Source organism: Lynx canadensis, chromosome C2 (genome assembly GCF_007474595.2).
Source record: "Lynx canadensis isolate LIC74 chromosome C2, mLynCan4.pri.v2, whole genome shotgun sequence".
NCBI classification, from domain to species: Eukaryota; Metazoa; Chordata; class Mammalia; order Carnivora; family Felidae; genus Lynx; species Lynx canadensis.
The window spans coordinates 77,098,369-77,120,080 of NC_044311.2; the positions used below are offsets into that span (position 1 = coordinate 77,098,369).

Genomic DNA, 21,712 nt, shown 5'->3' on the forward strand with positions numbered 1-21,712 from the left:
TCTGGTCAATACTAGCTTTGACTTCTCATGAATTAAAAGATCCAAACAGTTGCCATGAGGGTGCCTGAGCCAAATCTGGACGGGGAGAGAGGCACTGATGGCAAAGGAGCAGTTAGAGTGGGGCTGCCTGTGTTGCCTGTTTGCACTTACCAGCTTCTTCACTGTGCAGTGGCAGTGTGTGGGTGTGTTCACATACACACAGGTAAAATTTAGCTATCTTTATCCTCCTACACTCTTCTTAAACGTAGTCAGCTCTGATCATATTTTAAGACAGTCACAGGATGATTTCTTTCTCTTTGTTCTTGTGCCTCTCCATTTCTCTGCCTTTGTTGGTTGAGATTGGACCTGATATTCTTGGTGAGCAGAGGGAAGCCTCTTGGACTGTACACATCCTTATACACGCCTTGAGGTTCCCCTTGCTTGTGCCCCCTCCCAGAGCACTGCTGAGTTGCCAGTAGCTGGATGGCCTGTCGTGGCTCTGTTGACTGGTACAGTCATCCCTCTAGGTGGATATTTGTGCTTTCTTGAGAGTATCTTTAGTGCATCTAAAATAACAGTGAGAATTACTATTGTTTTTGTCATCAATGATCATGATACCACGGCTATTTGTATCTCTCTGTCTGAATAAACAAACAACCAGACTAGGGAAAGACTGTAGGATGAGGAAGGAGAATTCATTTCCAGCTCTGCCACTGATTAGCTGTTGCATTGAGCAAGTCAGCAATATCATAGGAATTTGAATTTGAACATATGAATGTTATTCTCATAGGTAAAGCAAGTCGTTTGGACCATATTCCTTGCTAGACATTCCTTGATAAATGTCAAACCAAGGGGCACCTGGGTGGCCCAGTCGTTTACATGTCTGACTCTTGGTTTCTACTCAGGTCATGATCTCACAGTTGGTGTGTTTGAGCCCTGCATCAGGCTCTGCATTGACAGTATGGACCCTGCCTGGACTCTCTCTCCCTCTCTCTTTGCCCCTGCTCTGATGTGCTCTCTCTCTCTCTCTCTCAAAATAAATAAACTTCAAAAAAAAAAAAATCAAACCAAGTGTGATGAGCATGCTGAAGTTCTCTTCCTTAGACTCATTCCCAGTGCCAGGGGGGACTAGTCTGCTTCATGTGCACCCTTAACCTCTTAGAAATAGGAAAAGGTTACAAAACAAACATGTTTTTCTAACTTTTAGTGCATGAACTCATTACAATGTGGTGTCATTAGGGAGAAACTCAGAATACAAACTGACAAAAATGGAAATTCACCAGGAATTAACATAAAGTTCTATAGTCTGATTCAAAGAACAAATTGCACAAATAGGTGTTTGGCTGAAATTCACATATTCATTTGGGTATTTGCATTACCCTCAAGTCTGATGTGAGCCAAAAGCACGATGTACACCCTGTGCTGTATAGCATAACCATGAGTCCCAACTGGCAAAGGTAGACTGGAAGTAACTGCTGAGGCAGTGGCCAGGGCAGATAGTATGGAGTCAGCAGTCTTAAAAGACCTCAAGCAGAGCAAGGTAAGAGAGGGCAAAGTCAAGAGAGCTCAAGGTTGTGGCAAGAAATCAGCAGGAAAACAAAACGAAGGGATCAGTAATGTGAAAGCTGAGAGATCAGCACAAAAGGAATGGGGTGGGGAGGATAGGGTGACGGGAATGAGGGTCATTTCCGCAAACAGCTATTGCTGTAACAGAGGGCTTCAGCTTTTCTTTTTATTTCTTTTTCCCCCCAACCATATAGTCCCAGGCAGCTTCCTAGCTCCCAAATTTCTCCATTCCCTAGAATTTAAGTCCACCTCTAAGCTAACCTCATCCAACCCAACCTCATCTCTCTGATTTATTTAAAGGAAAAATCATCTGCATCATTTTATGAACTTTCAGAACCCATATATGAAGGAAAGGCATTACCTTAACTGCTCCCCAACATTAGCTGGCTATTCCATTATTTCTGAGTTACCAAACTTCTCACACATGCCCTGGTGGTTTCTGCTTGCCTCTGCTGATTCCCTTAGCCAACCTGACTTCCTTTCTTCTATGGATCTCAAATCATCCTCTTTTCAAAGATTCATCTCAAGTCCTACCTCTTTTTTATTTTTTTTTTAACATTTATTTATTTTTTAGAGAGAGAGCATGAGCACACAAACAGGGGAAAGGCGGAGAGAGAGACAGGAATTGAAGAGGGCTCTTTGCTGAGAGCAGAAAGCCCGATGTGGGGCTCAAACTTGCAAACCATGAGATCATGACCTGAGCCAAAGTTGGACACCCAACTTTGACTTGCTGGAATGTCAGGTCTCACTTTTACTTGGTTTACCCTCCAACCCAAACAGCATTTCCTCTATGACATCTCTAGACATATTTGATGTTTATTTTCCTGAGCCCTCATAGCACCTTGTTCATGTCTGTGTACTACATATCTAACCATATGGCTTTTCTCGTCATTTGGTCTTTCCCTCTAGATTTTAAGTTCCTATAGAGTAGAAACATATGTACCATTCATTAATGCCTAACACACTGTATAGCATGTGATAGGAGCTCAATACATGTTTAAATGAATGAATGAGACTTCAAAGGATATGGTATTTTCATTGGTTCATTCACACAAGCCCCTCATAGGCAATGAAAACAAGGCTTAAAATTTGGGTCTCAGAGGGGTGCCTGGGTGGCTAAGTCGGTTAAGTGTCCGACTCTTGATTTCAGCCTAGGTCATGATCTCAGAGTTTGTGGAATCAAGCCCTGCATCAGGCTCTGCGCTGACAGTTGGGAGCCTGCTTGAGATTCTCTTTCTCCCCCTCTCTTTGCCCCTCCCCCCTAATGAATAAATAAAAAACTTTAAAAATTTTGGGTCTTCGTAATGCAGATGAGAAATTAATAAAATAGGGATAATTTCTTTTTATCCACAAACCTTAATATAGGATACTATTGAGTCCCCATCACCTTCAGCATAAAATCCAAGTCTTTTAGCCTAGCATACAAAGCTCCTTATAACATAGACCCTGACTTTCTCTCCATTCTTATCTTTCTATGTATACATATAACCTGCATTCCATCCACTTTGATTTCTCATATACTCCATAGTCTTTCTTGCCTCCATGCCCTCGTTCATACTTTCCCCACACCTGTGGCACCCTCTCCGTCTTCTCTCACTCACCCCTCTCCTGCATGCCTGATGAGGTTCTATACTTCCAACACTGATCAATAGTTGCCACCTTTGGGTAGCTAGCTCTGAAAGTGTCCCTCCCTATTCTGTGCCCCTAGAGCACGTGGTTGATTCATTATAAGCACTATGCTGTCAGTCATTGTTGGTCTGTTTCTTGCTTCCTCTGTAAAGTGAGATTATCTTCATACCCTGACTTCTAATGTATTCTAGATGTTTAATACAGAGTGAAGGAAGAAAGGAATAACTATTATATAGGGATTTGTAAAGAAAGTAAATTTCTGATAATAGACATACATTGAATAAATTTAAGATTGAATTTGCATGATCTGGACAATCTGGAACAATCCCATGTCTTTCTTTTCAGAGGTTGGGTTTCCCTGAAAAATTGGTGCTAATGGACATATCAGAAGCAATTAATAAGTTTAAAACACTGGGGCTTAGTCTGTGCCCCAGAATTGGTTTAGTACAGTAAAAACAAATTTTATATCTTAGGAATTTATCTTGTCACATACAGAAGACATTTATCTAAATGACTTAATGAATACTTTAGAAAGTAAAACAATGCCCCAATAGATAAAACACTAAAGAAATTAGGAAAAAAATGAGCAGGATATAGTTTTTAATAAAAGTGTGCGTATCAAGATATTTAATTTCTGTTTGGGAAGGGAAATGTTTTTTTTCTGATTATAAACCTAATATATATGTCTTAGTCTGTTTAGGCTGCTATAACAAAAATACCATAGACCAGGTGGTTCAAAGAACAATATGTATTTCTCACAGTTCGAGAGGCTAGGAAATCCAAGATCAAGCCACTGGCATGTTCTATATGTCTGGTAAGGGCCTCCTTCGTGGTTCAGAGACAGCTGTTTTCTCACTGTGTCCTCACATGGCAGAAGAGGAAATACTGGGAGCTCTCCAGTTTTTTTTTGTTTGTTTGTTTTTTTTTTGAGCAAGAGAGAATGAGGAGAGAGAGAGAATTTTAAGCAGGCTCAAACCTACAACCCTGGGATCATGACCTGAGCTGAAATCAAGAGTCAGACAGTCAACCAACTGAGCCACCCAGATGCCTCACTCCGGAATCTCTGTTATAAAGGCACTAATCCTCTGAGGGCTCCACCTTTCTGACCTAATCATTACATCCCAAAGACCTCACTTCCAAATACTATCACATTGGGGATTGGGTTTCAACATACAGATTTTGGAGGAGGGGGACACAAACATTCACTTTATAGCAACACGTTAATGCAGAATGCTTGGAGTATTCTGAGAAACACAACGACATAAGCCTCTCCCAAATCTAACCACCTAGAATTAACAAAAGTTAGTAGTTAACAATAGTTAATTCTTGGAGTGTATTCTTCCAGTCTTTTTTCTTACACACATACAAATATGTGTTTATGTGTCTTTTCAAATAAAAGTTGGGGGATGGTTTAAACAGATGATGGGGATTGAGTGCACTTGTGATGAGCACCAGGTGATGTATGGAAGTGTTGAATCACCATATTATATCACCTGAAACTACTATTATGCTGTATGTTAACTAACTGGAATTTAAATACGAATTTTTAAAAACTGTAAGGGTTTATGTTGTACATATTGTCCTCACCTGTTTTTTATATTAACATGTCTTGAACGTTTTCTCAGGTTAGTAAATACTCTTCTACAGCATCATTTTTAATTGCTGCACAGTATTCCATCATGTGGATGTATTTATTTAACCAATCCCCATTGTTTCAATATTCTTGTTATTAAAAACAGAAGTGTAGTAGTGTGGGTGATGAAAGGAAGGGTGAACTCATGTTCTCCTCCTGTTTTCCCAGGTTTTGGAGCCCTCTCTTGCATCAGAACTCTGTCCTCCTAATCCTCTGAGTGTCATCTCAGGATCCTGGGCACACTCATGGCACGATGGCCAACCCTCAGGAGCACCTGAGCTGCTCCTCTTCCCCACACTTACCCTTGAGTGAAAACAGAACCTTCAATGGACTACAAGATGAGCTCACACCTACGGGGAGCCACCCTTCACCCAAGCTCCTTAAGGACCCGCAGGAAAAGGGGGGAGTACACACAGAGCTAACCGAGAACATGAACAGCCCCATCACCACAACAGTGTTGACGAGTGTGAGCGAAGATTCCAGGGACCAGTTTGAGAACAGCGTTCTTCAGCTAAGGGAACAAGATGAATCGGAAATGGCCGTGTCTCAGGGGAACAGCAACACCACGGACAGAGAGAGCACAAGTGGAACCGAAGACATCAAGATTCAGTTCAGCAGGTCGGGTAGCGGCAGTGGTGGGTTTCTGGAAGGACTATTTGGATGCTTGAGGCCTGTATGGAATATCATTGGCAAGGCATATTCCACTGATTACAAATTGCAGCAGCAAGGTAAGTTAGAGCGTGGATTTGGGAAACATTTCCTGTATAAACATACCACCACCATTCACTGGACAACCTTTGATTTAAAAAACTGGTGCCAATCAAAAAGAATGAAATCTTGCCATTTGCAACTATGTAGATGGAATTGCAGGGTATTATGCTAAGCAAAATTAGTCAGTCAGAGAAAGACAAATATCATACGACTTCACTCATATGAGGACTTTAAGATACAAAACAGATGCACATAAGGGAAGGGAAGCAAAAATAATATAAAAACAGAGAGGAAGGCAAAACATAAGAGACTCTTAAATATAGAGAACAAACAGAGGGTTACTGGAGGGGTTGTGGGAGGGGGGATGGGCCAAATGGGTAAGGGACATTAAGGAATCTACTCCTGAAATCATTGTTTCACTATATGCTAGCTAACTTTGATATAAATTAAAAAAATAAATTAAAAAGAAAACTAGTATCAGATGAATACCCCATACCAATCTCCTATAAACCTTCTGACTGGAACAGATTCACATTTGGTTGGTCTTTTTTTCGAAGCCCATCTTTTGCAGCTGTCCAGTCAAGTGGTGTCAAGTAAGGTACATAAAGACAATCCACAGCATTATGAGGAAGAAGATGTTAGAGCTCCTGTTCCTCCTATCATCATTTTAAATTTCTATTTTCATGCATGTTTTCATATATATATTTGGTATTTGAATAAAGCTGTACAGATACATAATTTATAAATAAATCACATAGTGAATGCATGTTTAAAAATTTTTTGTTGAGGGGTTACCTGGGTGGCTCAGTCGGATAAGCGTCCCACTCGTGATCTCAACTCAGGTCTTGATCTCAGGGTCATGAGTTCTAGCACCACGTTGGGTTCCACGCTGGGTGTGAAGCCTATGGAAAATTTTTTATTGAAAATTTATTCAGTCAAAAAGTCTGATGGCCACTGGGTTGATTCTAAGCCAGACAGAAGCCACATGGTTCTGTGCCTGAAAATTTCTGCCCTATCGTAGGTTGTAGTAAAAAGGAATCATTTTCTTTTTTTTTAATTATTTTTTAAAAATGTTTATTTTTGATAGAACACAAGGGGGGGAGGAGAAGAGAGAGACGGAGACACAGAATCTGAAGCAGGTTCCAGGTTCTGAGCTGTCAACACAGAGCCTGACGCAGGGCTCGAACCCACAGAACAGACTGTGAGATCATGACTTGAGCTGAAGTCAGTCGCCCAACTGACTGAACCACCCAGGCTCCCCAAAAGGAATCATTTTCTTACAGCTAGGTCACAGAAAGCTCACATTGTGAGGAAAGAACAAGTATCTAACCAATCTTGAGAAGCATTATTATGTCTAGATCTCACAGCTTTTGGAAAAGTAAATTAACTCTCATCATTGTGTAATTTACATATTCATATATTCCGATTCAAGCATTATGCATCTGAAGAGAACACATGGCCCTAGTGTTCTTTATAACTCCATTTATATTCCTTAAAAGAATTTTTTTCTTCCTGGTATCAAAAGTAATATATGTAGAAAGATTGGTAACTTACAGGTAAGTTTCCCCCAAAAAGTAAAACTATTTATCTGTGATCCCTAGTTTCCACTATTAATGTTTTTGGTATATATATTAGTCTTATTGTGTGTGTGTGTTTGTGTGCTTTAATAGATACAGAGTTAAACTAGTTACGCTTTTTCACTTCACATTGTGAACATTTCCCATATCATGAAACATACTTCCTCAGCATTTTTAATGCTTGCATTATATTAAATTGCGTGAATGTGCTAAGATTTATTTAAGCAATCCTCAATCGCTTGGCAGTTTGCTGTTTTTAGTGATCATAAGCTACACCGCAATGAACATCCGTTTATTATTTAATTTTCACACATATCTTTGATTATGTCTGTGATTATTTTTAACATGTCTTTGGTTTCCTTAGGATAAGTTCTTAGAAGAGGGAGTGGTTGGGTTAAGAAGGTTTGTGGCTTTTTAAGGCTTTTGATAGGTATCTTGGTAGCCTCATGTAAATGATTTGGTTAACAGTTCTCTCATCAAGACATTTTGGAAAGGACCGGAAATATAGATCAGAAATGAGACTGTTTTATTTATTTTATAACTGCATGTTGGACTCTGTGACTCTCTTAAAAACATGTTCATCTCTTTCAGTCGAGACTGTTGCTGGCTTTTCCACAACAGCCAGTTGACATCAGTCACCACTTTTCTCATTTTTTTCTTTTCTCATTTTCTCATATTTCTGAAATACCCTCTCTTAACCAATACCAGCCTCTCCTTCTATACCCCTTTCCCATAAGTGTGTTGGGATTTGTTGGCAAATCTATCAATCCCAGGTGTGCTTTCCGGGATTTGTCAATCACAATATCCATTCCTGCTCCATGAAGTAATTCTTTGTCAGTCCCCAGGATGTGTCTGTCTGCCTCTCTCTCTCTGTCTTTCATACATCCTCCCATCCCATTCACCCTGCACATTCCACCTTTCTTTCCCCCGCTATGGTCTTAAGCCTTCAAGGAAGTTAAAAAGCTGTCCCTTGTCACACAAACTTTAGGGGTTTCTATGTTAAACAGTATTATTATTTTAAAACTTGGGAATAAAGATAAACACAAAGAAGAAAATAAAAATCACTTGTCATCCCACAACCCAGAGATAACCGCCCTCAATTTATTACTTCTTTAAAAGTTCCTTCTTCTCTACTTAGACATAAAACCTACTAATATCTGCTTATGTGATGAACTGCATTTGGTTTTTAGGGTCTTAACTTGTCCAGTCTAATAATTATTTTGGTGGTAATTTGGAGGTCTCAGGACCCAAATGTAGGTTCAGGCTCATAAAGAGGAGCAACGGATACATCTTATGTGTCTGTCAACAGGAGCTTTACAAACTTTTGAATTATCCTGTAAACTTGTATTTAATTGTCTTCCAATTGATTATGTGACTTTCAGAAAGGCTTATTTCAAGAGTAAATAAGAAACCGGCCTGGTCAGCTTAAGCTTACAAGGCAGCTTATAGCTGCCTAACTCCTCAGCAGATGACAGGATACCCCACTGCAGGCTGGTGTTACTGGGGGCCGTGAAAGAGATTCACTAGCCAGAAACTAGGTGTAGTTTTTTTCCTTGTCAGCTCTGGGATCAGGGAGCTAATCTTTAATCCTGGATTACAGTCAACCAGAGGATAGCCCACAGAACAGATGTGTCTCTGCATTTGGTATACTTACAAGGAAATTTCACTTGATTTTTCAAAAATTTTAATGACATCTTCATCTCCCATTTAGTATTTGGTAGTGAAGTCCAAGTAAGGTAGCGTGTGTAATTGAAATCTTTTACTGCCAAATAGTTCCCAGTCTTATAGCAAGTATTGTCATAGTCAAGTCTAAATACAAACTAAGGAGAACTTATGCCTTAAAGGGGGGAGGGGCATGTGGTTACGGATCACAGTGGATATTGGAATTAAAATAGTAGTCATAGTGATGAATCATAAGATAAAAGCTGGGGAAGAGTACCAATGAACAGATATAAAAGCAGTAGAAAGTCTGGGACTAATCCTGAACTGAACACAGCCAGGTCGGTCGCTCATCAACTGTCGGGAGCCTCCAATTTTGCACATCCTCATTATTAGCATTCTTTTTTCTATCATTTTCCTATTCATTGGCTGCCAACTAGATATTGACAGGGACATTGGGATGGGACAAGAGGACTAAACCACATCAATCACTTTTACTTCTGATACTTATGTCCAGTAAAAAGACTGATGGGAAGGTGGTTGAAGTATATGAAGGTTCCTGAATTTCCAGTGTGGTCCCCTCTATTTTTCCATGGATAATTGAGAACTGGCTAAACATAGCTGATTAACACAGGCATGAGCTATTGTTAGCAGAGGAAAATTTTATCCTTTAGTATTGAATCATCAACCTTTTTGGTATTTGAGTGTCAAATGTATTTATCATTTGTATTTTAATTTATTTCTCATTTTATAAAAATAATAAATAATAGGAATTATTTATTTAAAAATATACTAGGGGTGCCTGTGTGGCTCAGTCGGTGAAGCGTCCAACTTCAGCTCAGGTCATGATTTTGCAGTTTGTGGGTTCAAGCCCTGCATCAGGCTCTGTGTTGACAGCTCGGAGCCTGGCGCCTGCCTCAGATTCTTTTTCTCCCTCTCTCTCTGCCCCTCCCCAACTCATGCTCTGTCTGTCTCTCTCTCAAGAATAAAAACATTAAAAAAATTTTTTTAATAAAAAAAATAAGAATATAATAAATCATAGGGGTGCCTAGCTGGTTCAGTCGGTAGAGCATGCAACTCTTCATCTAGGGGTCATGAGTTTGAGCCCCACGCTGGGCATAGAGATTGCTTAAAAATATATATACACTAAAAATATAATAAATTATAATGTAAACAGTATAAAATGATATGAAAAGAAAGAATTATTTAACAAACTGGTTTGGAATCATTAAATAACAATATGAAAGAAATGAACTTGCCTTGGTCCTCACTCCATACACCAAAATAACTCCAGATGGATGTAAAGGTTAAACTTAAAATAAAATCAACTATAGATCACTCTTAGAAGATTGATTGGGCAGTAGAAGAAATTTCAAAGGAAGTGACATGCATCTATGAAAATATTTCATTCAAAAAATGGTAAAATACAAAGAAAAAGTCTTTTTAAAAATATTCTTTTCATATGTATCGAAGAAATAGAAAACTCCTTCCAGTTTAGAGAACTATAAGACCCCAACAGATAAATGCACAACAGATAAAAATGACCATTCATGCACAGCAGATGTGAGTGTTAAACAGATGTGGAGAAAATATTCTATATGAACTGGCAATCAAAGTAGTGCGAACTTATAAAACACTACTTTACATCTAAATAAATTAGAACCAAAAAGACTATTGACAATATTCACTGCTAGCAAAGTTAAAGTAAAAGGGACACACTCATATGTTAATACTGTCAGCAAAAACTAGCGAAATCCTGTTGAATGGCAGTTTTGAATGGTATACGAAGAGCCAGGAAACTATACTCTTTAACCTAAGGACTGATTTTGAGGAAATAATATAAAGAAAGAAAAAAGTATCCAATTTAAATCAGCAAACAAAAAGATGGAAAAAGAAAAGGTAAAAGGGTACAGTAAGCAACTATTAAAGCCTATAATAAAACGTGTAAATACATGGGAAATAATACATCAAAAAAGTAGAAAAGGTTATATGTCACATACAACTTTCACATAGCTATATCCATACAAGCAAAGACCAGAAGGTTAGATGAAAACTGAATACAGAATGGGATTGCAGATAAAATACTTTCTTTTGTTGTTTTTTCTAATATTTTCTAGTGTTTCTAGCATTTAACAGTAAATAACAATTGAGTAAATAGGGGGAAAAACACCCAAAGATATCTAATTTTAGTAGTTATTATATTAAAAATTAGGATAACTTGGGCATTTATGAAGTTTCTCAGAAAAATATTGCCCCGTATGTTCTTGTCCCAGAATCCAGTAAGAGTACTTTACTGAGCCCCTGAATGGCCAAAATGACACTGTGTTCAGTTCTTCACTGGACCCCTAACCACTAAACCCCTCTGACAGTATGCCATCGATATCTGGGTCCTGTGTGTGCTGCACAGATAAGCCCTTGGGGATAGAAGTGAGACCGTGTGAGACACTTAACTCCTGTCAGTCACTCGAAGCCAGCAAGATACTCGAAGCAGTCAAGGCTTTAAGTTACTCTTTCCCTTCACATCTTACTTGGTATCATTTGTTTGTGTGGTGACTTCATAATTGTGAGCTATCTCTGTTTTAGAGAAATTTATTTTTAGATAACATCCATCTAACTTCAATAGAGCAGAAACCTTTAATCTGCTCATAGCAGAAAAATGGGTTAAATACCTATGCTATCAACCACCCTCCCTTTTATTTGTTGAGCTCTATGTAATCATTTATGGAAGGTCATGTTTTGACCGCTGTAATGAAAAGCCACATCTTATTAAGAATTTACAGAATTTCTTTTCTCTTAAGGTTGAGAAAGTTAGAGAAGAAGGAAATATATTTCCCTTCTAGGTACTGATGACTTCTTTCTGCTGCTTCATCACCATAGTAGATGTGAGTTGATTTGCTTTCAAGACCAGAATATCTTCAAAGCTGACTCAACACTACCTCATTCAGTGTTCTGCCAACAGTGACCTTTTAGTGATTGTGATCTAATGAAAATCTCCCATAACCTTTGACATTGTCATCATCCTCTCCTCACTCCATGGGACTTTGGGTACTTTGATGTTTATTTCTTAGCAGTGTAGTGACAATGCACTGATAAAAAGTGGGGCAAGGAGAAGCATCAATGGATCATATTCTTCTTTTTAAGTTCCATGAGATTAAAGCACATATTGATTGAATTTTTGAAGTGCCTTATTTAAAATAGCATTTTATTCACTATAAAAGTATTACAGGCTCGTGGTAAAAAAAAAAAAAAAAACTAATACAGAAAAGGATAAAGAACATAATATGAATCATCAATAATGTTGCCCCTTAGAAATGACCCCTGTTACTTTTTTGGTGCAAAAAAATCGAAATCTAAGAAAGAGAGAAGCTTGAAAATAGTGCATCTATATGAGTAAATCTATCATGGCTAATGACCCTCTTAGTTACTTAATGAGAGGCAATGTGGTACAGTGGAAAAAGCACTGTCCCTGGAATCAGCCAATTTTTGAGTTCTGGGCCAAGTTCTGCCACTTACCAGCTCTATGACCTTGGGTAAGTTCTTAATCTCCTTGTCTCTGTTTTCTCATCTACAAATAACCATAATAAGGCCAGATTTATAAGATTGTTGAAAGAATAGGCACATGAGATGTAAAGCTCTATACTACACTAGTACTCAATAAAAGGTAAATATTAATATAAATATTATGCATAATTAGGTCCTTGGGAGAGTATCATTGAAAATTCATTCAGCAATTAAAATAATTGAACATCTGCACTCGAAATTCAAAGAGGAATAAAACAACACTTACCACGGGTGATGGAGTAGGGATAGTGGTATAGAGACAAATAAGTGGATCGAACATGGAAGCTTGAAGTGAGGTGGGGCCATGGGAATATCAAAATATGTTTCGTTTGGAGGAGAGTCTATTGGAGATCTCTGATCTGCATGATTCCATTGGTTAAAAACTGATACAAACTAATATGTGAGAACATCTGATCTGTAGTACCAAGACCTGTAGAAAGGTTATATCTTTTGGTGAGTTACCAGGTAGGAGTCAAAGCGTAGAGATCACTTTGGGTGATGCTGAAGTTGGTACCTCCGGAGCGGCCTTGTAGAATGGTCCCTGAGCAAATTCTGAGATCCCTCTAAGTTTGTTTCTCGCTTGTGTGCCTAGATACTTGGGAAGTGCCATTTGAGGAGATCTCAGAGCTGCAGTGGCTGGGTAGTGGAGCCCAAGGAGCTGTCTTCTTGGGCAAGTTCCGAGCGGAGGAGGTGGCCATCAAGAAAGTGAGAGAACAGAATGAGACGGATATCAAGCATTTGAGGAAGTTGAAGCACCCTAACATCATCGCTTTCAAGTAGGTCAAGGCTTTTTTTAAAAAAGAAATAGAGAGATTTTCTTTGCCCCAGTATCTGCATATGAGTTCCTGCTTGGAAAGACATATTAAGAATACTCTATAGACTTAATACTGTGCTAGGTGTTTGGGGAGGATACCAAAGAACGATTCAATGAAAGTCATGGGTTTAAGGATCTTACAATCTAGCAGCTCTTTTTGCCAGAGCACACCCTTCTCAGAAAGGATGTACATGGGATGGAGAGAGAGAAGGTGGATTTTTGCGAAGCAGTCAGATCTGATGAATCAACCCCATTTATTAGTGGGATGACAGAAGTCACTTCAAGATAACCTGTACATCTTAAAATTCACTTAAGAAAACAAAGTTAATGTCTGAAGTGATCACAGAACAATTAGTCCCTGTGCAACAGACAGGTATTTTTTATTAGTTTCTATTAGCCTCCCTTATTAAATATTAACTTGTAATAACAGGCACCTTCGGAGTATTTCTCCTTGCCTCAAGTTTTGCTAGATCCCTTTTCAAGCATAGTAAGTTGTATGGTATGTTCATTCCAGAAAGTAGTCATTTCCAAGAGTATGAATATATCTTTCTAGTTCAGACTGTTATTTTCATAATATTAGCAGGAACCACTAGTAAAAAGGGGAGGCACAAAGGTAAATTTGCTGAATCCCCCAAATTTAGCAGTACTGAGCTCTAAATATGTGTAATCTCTTCTGCCAGTACCTTTCTCTTGAGTTCCCTGTCTTCCCAGCCTCCAAATTCTGCCCTAGCCTTCAACAAAGGAATGGTGAGTGACTTTACAGGAGGGAAAATGAAGAATAGGAAAGCTAGCCTTTAGGTAGAAGGAAAGCTTAGAAACTAGAGCTTCTTGGCATATTTTATATATACCAAGTGTGTGTGTGTATAAAATACATACATATATATATGTATTTCAATCCTGGAAAATAGTATGACTGATGAGGCTACAGCTAAAAGTGGAATAATATACAAATTCCCCTTCCCTAAACTAGGAGGAACTTCTCCCAGCCCCTAAGAGGGATCCTTTCTTGATAAAACTTTCATTATAAAGGTAAACAGGTCATGTGATGATATTTCAATGGAATCACACCCCTCAACTAAGGGATAGAAATCTTGGGTACCAGTTTTGTAGAATGCGTTTAAGTGAGTATTGATGTTGAGTTTTGATTCCCAAACAAGACCCCTTTATGGAAAGGGAAATAGGTGTGAAAAGAAGAGAAGCATTCAGCTGGGATACTAACTGAAATGCTTGGATTTATTTCCTTGTAGAAGGCACATCAATACAGTGGACATGGGAGAGAGCTTCAGTTGTTGTAATGATTCCATCTTTTGTTGTCCTATTAGGGCAGGAGGATATGAGATGAAAATGAAATACTATACAGATTAATTATAATCTTTCCAAAGATGATAAATTTCAAAAGACAATTGAAGGATTATTCGTAGACAGACTGTCAGAGACTCACTTCTTTCCTTCATTTTCCTTCCCTGAGAAAATCATCACTTCTAGTATGCTACATTCTAAGTGGAAGGAAGGGCCTTTCATTTAACTTCCATTTAACTAAACTTTTAAGCTTAGATTAGTAGGATACTGAGTTTGAGACACAGAATATTCTATAGATTAGCATGGCTTTTTGGCCTCCTGAAGTGAGCTGGGCTGTAGGTCCCAGGTATGAAGGCTTTCTAGCAAGATGTCCTGAGTAACTAAAGGTAGAAATGTGTCCTAAGAGTATTGGGTGTGAGAAGCTTTATTTTTCCTTCCTTTCTTTTGCTTTTTCCTTTTTCCTCACAACCTTTTCCCCACCTCACTCCTCTGACCCTCCTACCTACATTTGCAGTTTTCAGCATTTTGGGCAAGTATTGCCATGCCGGTACCCCATTATATAGGCCAAAGATGCTTGAATAGTCTTTACCTCTACATGGAAAACAATAGTGAGACTGTGTCCCTGGCCCATTACACCACACTCTTGAGGCATTGTGCAGTGTTATGTTCGCAGCCATCTGTGCCATGTGTTGCTTGGCCAATGAATCATTCAGGACCGTCTGGAAGATATGAAGCCATGATTAGATTTCAGTATGTCTCTCTGGATACTGATTGCTGTGCCTACAGCTTCCTTTGAAGTTAAGAACTGTATACAGAAGGGGAAGTGAAAGAGAAGACTTATGTATTTTTCCCCCAGTTTTTTGAAAGCAATCTTTGAAAAAACCCAACCTGACTGTTCCTAATGGCATCCGGTGCGAAAGGGAAGAAAAGGTAGCAATTAGAAGTGATTATAGAGCTGCTATTTATAGCTACTAAGAAGCCTTGTCATAGTACAGGGTTGATGGAATGATTGCTTCTCATTCATTAGTCAGGAAACATGAAAAGTACATAACATATCACTGTTACCCTTTCTGTCTGTTTGTGTGACAGGTTGAAACATACTTGAATAGGCTGCCGAGTGGCTTCAGACAAATATTTATTTTGATATCCTTGAGCACGTTACATTGTTCCTGCCTATTCATTGTTTTTCTGTAATGAAAATTAAATTGCCTTCTTATGGTTGTGGTATATTTGTACTCCACTGAGGTCTCCTAAAAAGTAACAGGAACTTGAAAAAAATTTTCATTAGAAATGAGGGTGGGAATTCTGGGTAGCTTAGAAAATGATAAGAGAGTAATAGAAACAGCTTTGTGGCATTTGACAGGCATACGAAGGCAGGGGAAATGAAGAGTAATTACTCTTCTTCATGACCTGCCTTTGTTATAAGACTTTCACATGATCACAAGCCATGGCCTCTAAATCTTCTCATCATCATATAATTGCATACGATAATTTTTCTTCTCTTTTTTCATCTTCAGAACAAAAGTGTGACGTAGGGCTGATATGACTATTACCACTTTTCTAAGGGAGCATTAATATAGGAATCCCCAATATGCTTATGTATACAAAAGTTAAAAAGCAAAAAAGGGAGGCAGTGTAACATGGTGAGTGGAAAGAGCATGGGCTTTGAAGTTAGACTGGATTTGAATCCCAGCCCTGTCACAGGTCTATGATCTAGGGCAAGTCACTTTCCCTCTCTGAGCCTTACCTGTAAAAATGGAAAAGGTCATATTTATTGTGCAATGGTTTGGGGCAGATTAAATAAGACAAATAAACATGGAAATATTCTGGACAAATACAAGATGTTCTTCCATGTTAGTTCCTTTCTTCCTACCCCTTGCATCTGCACATGTCTCTGTGAAGGATTTTATCAGCAGAGAAAGTTAAGTTGAAGCTAAGAAATATTTGCAAAAATGGGGCACCTGGTGGCTCAGTCAGTTAAACTTCCAGTTCTTGGTTTGGGCTCAGTTCATGATCTCATGGTTTGTGAGATTAAGCCCCGCATCGGGCTCTGTGCTGACAGTGCAGAGCCTGCTTGGGATTCTCTATCTCCCTCTCTCTCTGCCCTTCCCCACTGTGCTGTCTCTGTCTCTCTCAAAATAAATAAATAAACTTAAAAACATATATTTGCAGAAAGAAAGAAAGAAAGAAAGAAAGAAAGAAAGAAAGAAAGAAAGAAAGAAAGAAAGAAAGAAAGAAAGAAAGAGAAAGAAAGAAAGAAAGAAAGAAAGAAAGAAAGAAAGAAAGAAAGAAAGAAAGAAAAAGAAAAAAATATTTGCAAAGTTAGGTGCCTGGGTGGCTACATCAGTTAAGCATCTGACTCTAGATTTCAGCTCAGGTCATGATCTTACAGTTGTTAGATCAAGCCCAGGTTGGGCTCCATGCTGGGCGTCGAGCCTACTTGAGATTCTCTTTCTCCATCTGCCTCTCCCCTACCCCACTTGCTCTCTCTCTCTCTCTCTGTCTCTCAAAAAATAAAAAATTTGCAAAGGACTTGCTGTGAACTTCTAGGCCTCATGGTAGAAAGAAAAGAATCCAAGACCTTCCCTTCAAGGAGCCTATAGTCTGTATGGGGAGAGGAAAATTGCATATAAAAAACTAACGGCTCCTGTGTAGCATAGGAATTTATAGAAGAGAAAGATCTTCTTGGACTGGAATAATCAGAAAAGGCTTTGTGGAAGATGTAGGAATTGATGGAAGCACAGACCACATAGATATGTGATACATTGTATAGTATTGTTTTTATTCTAGGGGCACCTGGGTGGCTCAGTCAGTTAAAGGTCCAACTCTTGACTTTGGCTCAGATTATGATCTCATGGTTTGTGGGATCTAGCCCCACATCGGGCTCTACGCCGACAGCACAGAGTCTGTTTGGGATTCTCTCTCTCCCTCTCTCACTGTGTATCCCCTCTTGCTCTCTCTCTCTCTCTCTCTCTCTCAAATATAAATAAATAAACATTAAAAAAATATTTTTAAATATTTTTAAAACAAATGTTTTTCAAAGACTATATAATACAGAAAATTAACTCTTTTTGGGGTCCTCAGTCTAGTTATCTTAAATTTGGCAAATTCAAAATTCAATTATTTTTTTTTTTTAATTTTTTTTTTTTCAACGTTTATTTATTTTTGGGACAGAGAGAGACAGAGCATGAACGGGGGAGGGGCAGAGAGAGAGGGAGACACAGAATCGGAAACAGGCTCCAGGCTCCGAGCCATCAGCCCAGAGCCTGACGCGGGGCTCGAACTCACAGACCGCGAGATCGTGACCTGGCTGAAGTCGGACGCTTAACCGACTGCGCCACCCAGGCGCCCCAAAATTCAATTATTAATAGTAAAAATAGCAATGTTTTATTTGAATTCTCCCTATACACTATATATAAAACCCTCTATTTAATTTTAACAGGAAGATATTTAAATTATTCTTAAAGATCTAAAACAACATAATCCTTGGCCTACATATGTCTCAGGAAAGGTGCTCTTTGTTCCAGAATGGAATGGACCCACAGAAAAGCACCAGATACAGCACAAAACAGAGATAACCTGGAGTGAATCAAATTAATGAAAATTGTCTATGCGCATAACGGGGAAGCCTGTAGACCAGAGGGGTTTTAATGGTAATTGATGAATCGGGAAAAATTATGCCTTTTAAAAATAATATGGGTAAAGAACTGGGTCTTAATTAGTACATTTATTAAATATTCTTAAAATATAAATACAGATATATGTATGTTTGTATGTATGTATGTATTTATAAACGTGCTTGTGTTTTCTTGAAAGGGGTGTTTGTACTCAGGCCCCATGTTACTGCATCATCATGGAATACTGTGCCCATGGACAACTCTATGAGGTTTTGCGAGCTGGCAGGAAGATCACACCCCGATTGCTAGTGGACTGGTCTACAGGAATTGCAAGTGGAATGAATTATTTGCACCTCCATAAAATTATTCACCGTGATCTCAAATCACCTAAGTGAGTTTTTCAGCCATTTTGTTGTATTGCTTTAAAATAAGGAATTTTATCGAGCATAGTTGAAGTTTTCAGACATCATACTTTCAGTTCAGTTTAAATCAGCATGGAGGGTACCCTATTTGCATATTTTCTGGATTATTGTTGACCAGTTGACTCACCTAAATGGCAGATAGCTCTAGGCACCTGACACTAGTTTTCTCCTTTGGGTTGCATTTTGATTGTGCAACTGTGAAACAAGATTCTTTATTGACTGAAGTATTCACTTTTCATTATCTCAGATAATTAATGCCAAATGTTCCCATCTAATGGCTTGCTTTGTCGTTTTCCTAGTGTTTTCCCCAAAGACCCAAGTTTTAGAAACCAAGTTTCAAAGATGTATACAACGGGATAAAAATGGATAAATAAGAGACTGAGGCAAAGAGAAAATAAGAGCATTAGAACTAAAGCTAAAGATTTGGCTTTGACCTTCGTAGAATCTAAGCAAAGAAGGAAATACATAGCTTCAAGGTTCATGGTATCCATAAGATAATATAAACTGGCTATTTAAGAGAAACATGTTGTTTCTAGTAATTTCTGTTCTTTGGCCATCACTAACCACTTTAAGAGGAGTGTTAATTCAGTTCCTGCAAACTGCATGAAAGGAAGAAAGGAACTGATAAAATGATAGATTTCATTGTAGCTCCTATATTTAAACATTATTTTTATTATTTCTCATCACATTTTTGGTTTAGAGAAGCAGAGAGGAATTAATCTCTTTTCAAAATTAGCACTTTCATAGTCTACAGTATTTTTTTCAATATGTATAATCACATGTGCTTTGATCTTAGCAAAAATTGTGTGGGGCAGCTGCAACAAATATAATTATTCTTATATTAGAAAAGCCTGAAGTCATGGAGCTAGGACTTGAACCCAGAACTTTTAGACCAAAAAGTCTAAATTCTACCTCATCATGTGAAAGTGAAGGATTCAGTGAATCCTCTTGATGGAAGACACCAATCAATCCTCGATTATAAACTTCAAAGCAGCTCTAATTTGTCACCATGATTCTCATTAGTGCTTATCATAGTCACTAGCTCCCTGAACAACCTTCTCCTGCTTTACTTGCAAATGAACTCTATTTCATTGCATATGTTCACATTCTTACACAACCTGTTGCTTTTGTCATCCACTACATACACATAAGGGACACAAAATATTGCCCAAGGCCTCTTTGAATGGTCTCCTTAACCACCTTGTTCTCCTGGAGAATTCACTTTAGAGGAAGAGGTCGGGAAATTTTAGAATATATAAAGTCACATGCTACTTTCTTTAACTCCTCTCATTTAGAGATTAGAGTAATAAGTCACCCAATGAGCCTTTCCCTCCATTATCAGTATTCCCCTGAACTTCCAGCAGCCTTGGCCTCTTTGCGTTCCAGGCTAACTTTGAGAAGACAAAGATCAGTCTGGCTTGTAGTAAAGAGAGATTCCATGACCTGCATTAAATCTTAGGCTGTGTGACCCCAGCTTTGTCTCAGAGAAGACCTGACAAAAGTTCCAACCTCATGTGCTCTTTAGTCTGTCCCCATGTCCATTCCCTCTTCTCATGCCAAGAAATCCCATAGTGAGCAGCACAAAAGAGACAGAAGAGGAAGCTTCTAGTATTTTTCTTTCTAGGGGCTTATCGCCTTTTCTGACTTCCATGGTATATGATTCCATCAGTTCTGCAGTTATGCCAGATACCCCATAATATTTAAATCCTTATGCATTTTCACCAAGACTAACACCATTAAATCGAAGTGTGCAAATTATGTAAATTTTACATATCAGGTGCAAAATCAGGGGTAGGATGTGGATGAAGGTATTCTAAAGCAGTTGTAAATCTGGTAAATAGAAAGCCACGTGACACTGATGGAGAGGGGGGCAAATGTGACGTCCCTGGTTCAGACAAGGGAGGAGATAGAGAAGTTTCCTGTTTTCTAGCCACCTCAATTCTGATACTCTGAATATCAAGCCTTCTTATTATTAAAAATAGGTCTCTATATCATTAAGCCTCTGAAACCCTAACTCATGAATATTCTAAAGTTCTAAACAGGTTATTTCAAGTGAATTCAGTCTGATATCCTGTGTAAGGATATTACTATTTTGGATTCAACTGGTACCAGATTGTATTCATCTTTAAGGCTAAAAAAGCAATTTTCCCCAGGTAACATTTCAGATAAATACTGCGAAAAGGAGAACACGACTTGTGTGGAATCTGCTTAAGCCTAAATGTGTCCCAGCTTTTCCTTATTAGCTTTTAGTGTCATGGTTCCATGCATGATTTTAGTTGGCCGTTATTTAAACAATGTTTTAAAAGAAGTGTTTTTCTTAGTGATTTAAGAAATCATTTCCAGTGATGACTGGCAAGGATGGAAACTGATATTTATAGAGGAGGGGTGTTTTATATATCTAATCTCATTTAATTCAAATGAAAATTCCATGAAGGCCATTATTATAGGCCCATAGTTCCGTATCCAAAACTCTTAGAGTCAGAGGATATCAGATAGCATTACCTCACACCCCCAGCAAAGTCTAGGACAATACTTTCTAATGAGCCACAGATAAATAAAATGAGTTTGCTTGATATAGATGAGAAAATATTTATATACTATTTTCAGAGTTTTCTGCATGTTTGAATTCTGGAGAACATACTGTGACCCAAACTGTCCCCATCTTACAAATGAGAAAACCGGCTTCGGAGAATTAGGTAGCAGAGGTCACACAGCCAGTAAGTGGTGGAGGCAGGCTCAAACCAGGTAGAAAAAGCCCACTATGCTGTGCTGCCTCACATGTTTGAGTGATGCTGATGCCCCAGTAATATTGGAACTCACAAGCTGAATTCCACAAGTAGGAGGCAGCAAACTAAGTTGCCAATTACAGTCATGCTGTTTATTAGTACTAATGATCTGGATGTTCTCTCTATTTCTTTTTAAAGTGTTTTGGTGACTCACACAGATGCAGTAAAAATTTCAGATTTTGGTACATCTAAGGAACTCAGTGACAAAAGTACCAAGATGTCCTTTGCCGGCACAGTTGCGTGGATGGCACCAGAGGTGATACGCAATGAACCTGTCTCTGAAAAAGTCGATATATGGTGAGTGGTGCCATCTGTCCCAACTAGAAAGCCTCTCCCACTTCACCCTATTAGACCTTTCCTCCTTCAACTCTTCTGCTTTCCCAAAATATTCTTTAGTGTCCCTCACTCCTGGCTGATTTCAGTCTCCTCTTATCTGAGGTACTAACCAGTGTAATGATG

At 38.6% G+C, this 21,712-nt stretch overlaps 1 protein-coding gene across 2 annotated transcripts in view; it reads left to right on the forward strand.

The window, feature by feature from the left end:
• MAP3K13 (mitogen-activated protein kinase kinase kinase 13) overlaps nt 1-21,712 on the forward strand; it is a 145,229-nt gene that overhangs the window by 93,019 nt on the left and 30,498 nt on the right. For both annotated transcript variants that reach the window (XM_030329139.1, XM_032594722.1), the window contains exons 2-5: nt 4,976-5,535; nt 12,908-13,091; nt 18,245-18,436; nt 21,392-21,550. In XM_030329139.1, coding sequence (XP_030184999.1) covers nt 5,061-5,535; nt 12,908-13,091; nt 18,245-18,436; nt 21,392-21,550 — 1,010 coding nt within the window. In that variant the 5' untranslated portion in view covers nt 4,976-5,060. The remainder of the gene's footprint in view (nt 1-4,975; nt 5,536-12,907; nt 13,092-18,244; nt 18,437-21,391; nt 21,551-21,712) is intronic.